The sequence below is a fragment of the Filicampus tigris genome, chromosome 12 (assembly GCF_054856515.1).
Source record: "Filicampus tigris isolate MCC_2025a chromosome 12, RoL_Ftig_1.0, whole genome shotgun sequence".
Classification (NCBI taxonomy): Eukaryota; Metazoa; Chordata; class Actinopteri; order Syngnathiformes; family Syngnathidae; genus Filicampus; species Filicampus tigris.
The window spans coordinates 19,680,558-19,688,235 of record NC_141228.1 but is presented as its reverse complement, the minus strand read 5'-3'; the positions used below and the strand labels follow the sequence as shown (position 1 = coordinate 19,688,235).

Genomic DNA, 7,678 nt, shown 5'->3' with positions numbered 1-7,678 from the left:
TTAATGACATACTGTTTGTGAAAAATGCTACCTGGCGCACATATTCATTCGCCCATCAGTTTGTGCTAGCTGCTTATTTCGGCTAGCATGCTAGCTAATGCTTTGGATGAGCCTCATGTGGAGATGGTTTGTTTGTTTGTTTTGAATCATTTAACTAGCAAATATAGTCATTTAAGAAACATGGGTTGATGGGTGTGTACATGCTAGAGGCATTGAGTTGAGGCTTTTGAGTTTGTTTTGAGTGCTTCGCCGTCATCTTGTGGCATCCACGTGCGATTAGAAACTCCTTTTAGTGAGGCATCAATATTTGTGGATTATGACTATTCGTTACAGGCTCGGTCGCCATCATTCAAGAATAGCGGGGGGGGGGGTCCGTCGTAGTTCAATTTTCAGCTTGCTCAAAGACATCTTCTGTCATTCATAAGCAGTTGTTTAATTTCACACTTGAAGGGTGGACAGGCTCTAGAGACCCGAATGTGTATCCAAGCAATTAAAAAGTCATTTATCCATCATATGACCCCTGCACAATGAGTGAGATATTTTTGTTAGGCTATGCAATCCATTTTTTACAGGTGACAAAATAATTTAAATAGTAATGAATACACACGCTCGCATTTGTTAGAAGTGGCGCAATGCCATGTGAGCCATTTTTGGCCACAGAAAGCATCAACCCAAGAATCTGAAATGAGGAAGAAGAAGAAAAAAATCCAGATGGTAAGAGTTTACTCAAATGCGACTCACCAATCAGCTTTTAAAAATCACTTGGCGGGTGGACAATCAGCAATCAAATGTGTGAAAGAGACGACACTTTCAAGTCTTTCCTGATTAGCCTGCAGCCTGCAAACATGGCGTTTAAAGTCAGGCGAGAGACACGCTTCTCTCCAAAATTGTTGTCAACAAAGAGCCAAGGCTTGAGTAGGATTTTGCCTGAAAAGAAAAAGTGTCCGTAATTAGTAGAATTCTAACGGGACTTTGAAAGTAGGCTGACCGCTTCACAGTCATACATTGGTGTTATTTTTCTAGCTAGTCTTGTTTTTGTGCACTTACTAGAATGCTCTACGTTGCCACAATCTAGCACCAAAGCCGTGGCAAATAGATGAGTTTTAATCGGTGTCAAGGAAGTAGGTTGGATTGTTAAATTTTAACCGAGAGACTAAAATCTGTGTATGTTGGTGAGGAGTTACATTTAGCCTGGGTTTTTAGTGAAATTTACGGAGAGTCTTTGCAGCATGCTTTGAGATGTTTGAATGAATTCAAGCCCACCCTAAAAGATTTGTAATTGCCGATTGAGACCACAAGAGGGAAGCAAAGCACTTTTTCTATTAGACTGGGCAATGACCTGAGCTCGAAGCAAATTCAGCACGAGTGGTTCCTCGAAAAATATCTTCCGAAAGGGAAATACACAAATATGAAATTGTGAATATACGGCGCTTCCCTGTAAACTATTAATAGAGGCCATTTTAAACATTTTTGGGAGGCATCAATTACCTGTGATTTTTCGCTATCTGTGGTAGTGTCCGTCATGAAAAAAACAAAACAAAACAAAACAACAACAAAAAAACACATTCATCGTCCTCTATAGTTCCATTTATTGATCCTAGTATAAATGTGAAAAATCCGACAAGCGGAACATTTAACCAGTGTTAATGATGTGTTTTCTTTTTTTTTTTTTTTTTTTTTTTTGTGGGTGAGAACAGCAGTAATTGAATCTCAATGTTCGGCAAACGCTCCCCTGCGAACAAAACCTCAGCGTATCTTCTCCCGCAAGGTGCCACCGACTTCCTCAGCTGTGACGGACGTGTGGCCGGGGAGAAGAGAAAAAAAATGATGAAATGAGAATTTCTGATGTCCTGAAGTCCGCCAACCTTGGTTCAGCACAGATACGTCAGACGGAGAAGGAGAGGCGGTCAGGCATTGCCTTCTCTGCGAATCAATCTCCTTGGATGTTAGCGACACTTGGCACAAGTAGAACAGCGGGGAAAGGTCCAGTCCAAAAATAACCGGGACGAATGAGTTTGAGGTTTCTCAAACAAAAACTTTCCAGAGTCAGAGCGTCTGCACCAGCACGGGGAAGAGAAGCGACAGGTGCTCGGCGCCGCGGATGGGGAGCTTGTGCGCCGTGTAGAAGTGCACCAGCTCCGGGATGGAGTCGAACGGCGGGCTGTTGTGTCCCAGCACGTATTTGCCGTCTTTGCACTGTGTGAACTTGATGTGCATGAAACCCTGGCAGCTCCTGGGACCAAAACAAGCTCAAATTACGACGGGGGGAGTCACGGTCAAGGGAGGAGGTTTAGGAGTCATGCGGCCTCCGCGGTTTGAGGGAGGGAGGGAATATTACGATGGATGAGGATTAGCGCATGCGGATGCAACGAGAGAAAGGGAAATGCGTTGGACTGTGAAGGTAGGGTGAGGAATATGGAATTCCCTGGCAGTCATGCCCGACTTCCACTTTCAGGAGCATGCCGCTCAGTGCTCGCCCAGAGAATAACTGACATTGTTCACGTAAGCGGAGACGGCAGCGCCACCGAGGCCTTCTCTGCTCGCCTAAGCACTGAAGCACTGAGCTACATTTATACAACCGAAATTCTGGTATTTCCTCCATGAGATCGTGTCGCATTGTTAGAATCAACCATCGAGACATCTCAAAAAGATTCGCTGGGCTGCGTTGCTCACGTCACTCACTGTAGTTAGTCGGAGATTGAGCTTGGCGCTACTTAAGCTACCAAGCTAGCTAGCAACGGCATTCGGCTGGCTACTGCTGCGGACAAACACGTTGCGGAGTCGCTCCGGAATCAGTGAGCATCGCCTTCGAGGCAGCAAATGAGCTACGTTTCCGACAAGTATTGTTCTGACGAAAGGAGAAGACATGCTAATCGCTAAGCTAACTTGAGAGTGACATGGCTAGTGTGTTTAACACCGGAATTAAGGTGATCGAGTCCACTTTTGACAGATGTCTGGCCGGTACACTACACCGTATGTCGGTCAGGAGGAGTGGCCGATAAGGTTAAATAACACTTATATCAGTAATGTCATTTGCCTACTTTTACAGAGTCCTGAGTTTTGATTTTGACGTCTGCACAACAGATGTTCTCAAAATGACATTGCAGTAGATCATATCCTTTTTTTTTTTTTTAAATCAATGTAGCTTTTCTTCTAGATAAGAAAATACAGTAAGCTGCTATACATTATGTGAATTGAAGAAATTAAAAAAAAAAAAAGTGTTGGATGTAAAAAAAAAAAAAGAAAACTGTTCATTTGTAATATTGTCATCCTAATAAAAGAAAGGTGCTCCTCAAATGAACTCAATGATTTGCAAAATTGCTCCGCAAAGAAATAAAATATATTTTGAGCCTTGAGAGACAAAACGTCAGAACAGTCCGCGCCGCTTCCTGTCCGCGTATGTGGATGTCATATGTCTGTTTAGGATTTTTCTCTGCACTATCCTGAATGACAATGTCCTGCTGTGAGGATCGGGTAGCCCTGAATGTCAATCGCCCTGCTTATATTCCTCTCGCCTTGTAAAGCTATACATAGCAAGGGCACACTTTGGCACAAAGCACAAGTAATCAAAGCTCTGGTATTTTACAATCAAATTAGCATAATTGACGTGCTAACAGCCTTCACCTACATGAACCAATCAGGCCCGGGTCAGCAAAATTACAACTTTACTGTCGATTACGCACTCAAATCCTGAAGGTCTTTTGGCAATCAGCGCCAGTGTCTGGTCGATGCTGTTGTCGGCCCTCCCGGCGGGGAGACGAGCTACGTGTGGGTGAAAAAAAAAAAAAAAAAAAAAAAAAAAAGCCAGATGGATGCCGCATTCTATCATTGTCAACACTGTCAAAGAGTCGCTTCTCTGGGGGGGGGGGGAATGTTTGCATCGAGGCTGAAACCCGGAGAGCAGTCACAACAGTCTGATGAAGACTAAACAGAATTGAAGTGACGCTTATCAGGTTGTTTTTAGGAGACTCAAACCTGATTCAAGCCTAAAGTTTAAACCAGAGATAAAACTGAATGATTTACTTTGGTTATTGGTCATTTGTGTGTACACTAGCTTTTGTAGCCTCCACCAAGCAAAAAGTGTTTAAAAAAAAATAAAAAATAAAAAATCATGTCAGGTGAATATCATTTTGATGAACCAATCCAAAGTTTGAAAACAAATCTATTAAGTCACCTCAAGTGTCAGGGAAGTGTTACAAAGCCGTGCGGCATTATGTCGTCTCGAGATTGAAAGCCCGGATGTTTCTACCATACATTTCAGTGAGTCTGTTTTGTTAAAAATGGATTTCTGTAATGCTTCGGTGAAAAAAAAAAAAAAAACTGGTCTGTGACAGATGCAGATTAATTTCAGCTTTTTCCACTTCTTAGTCAGCTTGTCATTTTATTTATTGCATCACGCATGGCTCCGAGACCTTTGAAAAACAGTTTTGGGAAGACGGTCTAGCCGCAGTTATTTGCTTTTGTGAAGTATTAGAGGCTTTTTGTCTGGTTGAGGGGTCGGCGTGGGCGCAGTCAGCATGAAAAAAAAAAAAGTGGTTTTTTTTAGCGTGTCAAATTCGAAATTGAAAACGATTTTGGGGTGGTGATACCAACCGCGGTGTTTTGTAACGAGCAAGATGGAATGGCCTTTTTTTTTTTTCCCCGCTTGAAAAGCAGCGATTTGGGATTATGTGAAGAACCCACCTGACGGCGACGATACACAGTATACTTTTTATCACGTAAAATACGTGGCTTGGCTCAATTACGTTTGCGAAACGCTGATTTAAACCACACACACACACAAGGTTACACTGCAGTGAAATCCTGATGAATGTAAAGAAAAACATGTTCACACCGCTCACTAAGCAAATCAAAAGTGAAGGGGATCATATTGTTGGAGATTGACAACTAGAGTTGCGACCTTGCGGCTTGACCGACGGGACGTGTGCAAAAACGTGCGAGTGATCCTCAAAGTTGTATGCGCGCAACGTCGCCCCCACCACCCCACAAAACACACACACACACACACAAGTTGACGCCCCTTCTTGTGTGGCCCACAGAAGGTGATTCATATTCATTAGTGATTATGGCGAGGATGATGTGTGCACTGAAGTGTGCTCTACCTGCCTGATTACCACTTAGCGGGGGGCCTTTGAGACCAAAAGAAGGAGGCTACAGTGAGAGGAGAGGGATGGGGTGCGGGGCGGGGTGGGGTGGGGGTTCAAGGACAGAGGCATGATGGTCGTAATTACAAGGGAGAGATTTGACCAGATAAGCATTATAGCAGCCTGCAAATGAGTAGCGGAGGAGGAAGCAGTGCGGCAGTCATCCCAAGTTTGGGTGATGGATGAAAGGAGGAGGGGAGGGACCGATGGAGGCGTGTGTGCGCGCGCGCGTGTATACGGTCGATTGTTGTTCGGGTGACTTGGCAGCACACGCACTTTGCAGAAGTGAGAAGCACGCGGTTAGTATTGGCAAACTTATGTGATCAAGGGTCCCGTTTGACTTTCCGAATGAACAGATGGGCTAAGTCATTTGTAGATGAGGTGAAAGGAAAAAAAAAAAAAGACGATTCAATTGAAGGGAGTAAAAAAAATAAAATAGTTTAGTTGTACTAATATTTTTGTATTCTGTATAAAATAGTTGCAACAAAATTATAAATGATGTTCATTTTTATTGTGAGTACTCCAAGTAAATTTGAATTAATTGACGAATTTAATAAAAATTATAGTAATTTTTTTAATTTTACTAATATTTTTTGAGCATGTAAAAACTGAATATTGTAATAAAATAATTATTTTGTGAATTTTTAAAGTTATTTAAACAATAATTAATAAACCAATTGTAAGAAAAAATACTTATATTTTGTTTGTATGTAACATTGGTAATTTTTGTATTTTACTTATAATATAATTCAACAAATTGAACAATTATTTAATCAAATTAAAAATGTACTTTTTAAAATCTTATTTTATTTTATGTAAAACAGTTTTGTAATGATTCACATTTTTCAACTATTAATAATAATTTCATTGTAATTAAATAATAATAAAAAATAACGTTCTAATTCACTCATGGTTTTTTTTATGTATTATAACTTTATTACTTATAATTTCATTCTCAATTAATTAATTAAAGTAATGATTTACTCATGTGCACTTTATTTAAAATTGTTCCATTTTCACCAGAAAATAAGAATGTATGCGGAAGCCAGCCGTATGTGGCCCTCTGGCCCACCCCCGTTTTACAAAGTGCCCGGGTGAGTGTTTACATGCGTGTATGTATGTGTGTGTGTGTGTGTGTGTGTGTGTGTGTGCACACGCATGTACCTTAGAGACAGCGAGTAATCACATCTGTTGGTCTGGCTGTTCCTCACCAGGTAGCTACACTCTTTACTCAACGTGAGCAGTGACTCCGCTTCGGACCGAGACAGTGAACCGTGGTACCACCTGAGGCACAGAACAAGCGAGAGTGGCCGTGCGCGTTCTGCTCTCTTGTGCGCGTTCACTCACACAAATGCGTGCATGCGCACACTTACTGACAACACGCACAACTGACGTTGTGTGAAGCACATTGAGTTGCCTCGTGTATGAAATGTGCTCTAAATAAAAGTGAAGGCACTTTTATTTTTTGCCTTAAAAGCGGTAATCAACCCAAAGATATTTTTTTTCAAGAATATGTTCCCAGCAGGCCCACTAGTTGAAACACGGCATTCTGATTAATTTGGTGTTTGTCCGCCCATTTTTAGCCATCTCAGGGGGCGGCCATTTTGTCACTTCTGTCGACTGAAAATGACATCACAACTGCTCAGGGCTCAGGTAACAACCAATCACGGCTCGGCTTCAAAAAACAGGTCAGCCGTGATTGGTCGTTACCAGTTGTGATGTCATTTTCAGTCGACAGAAGTGACAAAATGGCCGCCCCCAAAGATGGCTAAAAACGGGTGGATTAACTCTTATTCCACAAACGCAATATCTATCAGAGTGCCTCGTTTCAAATATTGGGCTTGCATAGAACATATTCTTGAAAAAAAATATGTTTGGGTTGACTTCCGCTTTAAAGATAATAACGGTGAAGCAGTGAGTCTAAGTCAAGTATGCCGTGTTTTTGGCACCTGACAACACGTGAGTGTTTTTGAGTCCATACAACGGATTAAGGAACACAAATGTTTACAAAAAAAGCAAAACGTAATTAACGAAGCATTCCTTTCATAATTATTTTTTTAAAAAGCCATAGAAGGTAATAAAGCTCATAGCATCAATTATATGATCACCATGGATTAAATGAGGCAACAAAATCAGCTAGCACCGTCGTGTATTAGCTTGCGTGTGTACGTTTGACATCATGCGTTTAAGTGATGCGCTCGGATTCCATTAGTCAAACAAGCCTTTATGTGCAACGAGGCGGCACATCAATCACACCAATGATGTCTAAAATTACCACGCCAAAGTAAATGTGTGTTTTTAATGCTCAGACCTAATTAGTTTTTACTCTAATGTTTCACAGCTCTCCGAGTTTCCGCCCGGGCGCCGCTTAGCCGGAACACATTCACCCGTCATTTTGTCCATGCTCATTAATGGATCAAAGGGAAGGGCAAATTAGCTGAACAACACAAATCGCACTTTCGACGCGCAAAGCCGCTCATGATCAAGTGGAAGGCGATCCCGTTCAGGCGTCGCCCGAGTATGTTCACGTACGC

The 7,678-nt window shown here is 41.9% G+C and overlaps 1 protein-coding gene across 3 annotated transcripts in view; it reads right to left on the bottom strand.

Moving 5' to 3' along the window:
- Positions 1-1,654: 1,654 nt before the first annotated feature.
- The window catches only part of shdb (Src homology 2 domain containing transforming protein D, b), a 28,164-nt gene continuing 22,140 nt past the window's right edge, over positions 1,655-7,678 (bottom strand). For 2 of the 3 annotated variants that reach the window (XM_086046742.1, XM_086046743.1), the window contains exons 6-7: positions 6,309-6,428; positions 1,655-2,233 (exon numbers count right to left, since the gene is read on the bottom strand). In XM_086046742.1, coding sequence (XP_085902868.1) covers positions 2,047-2,233; positions 6,309-6,428 — 307 coding nt within the window. In that variant the 3' untranslated portion in view covers positions 1,655-2,046. The remainder of the gene's footprint in view (positions 2,234-6,308; positions 6,429-7,678) is intronic. The other variant, XM_086046744.1, reaches the window with a different exon arrangement.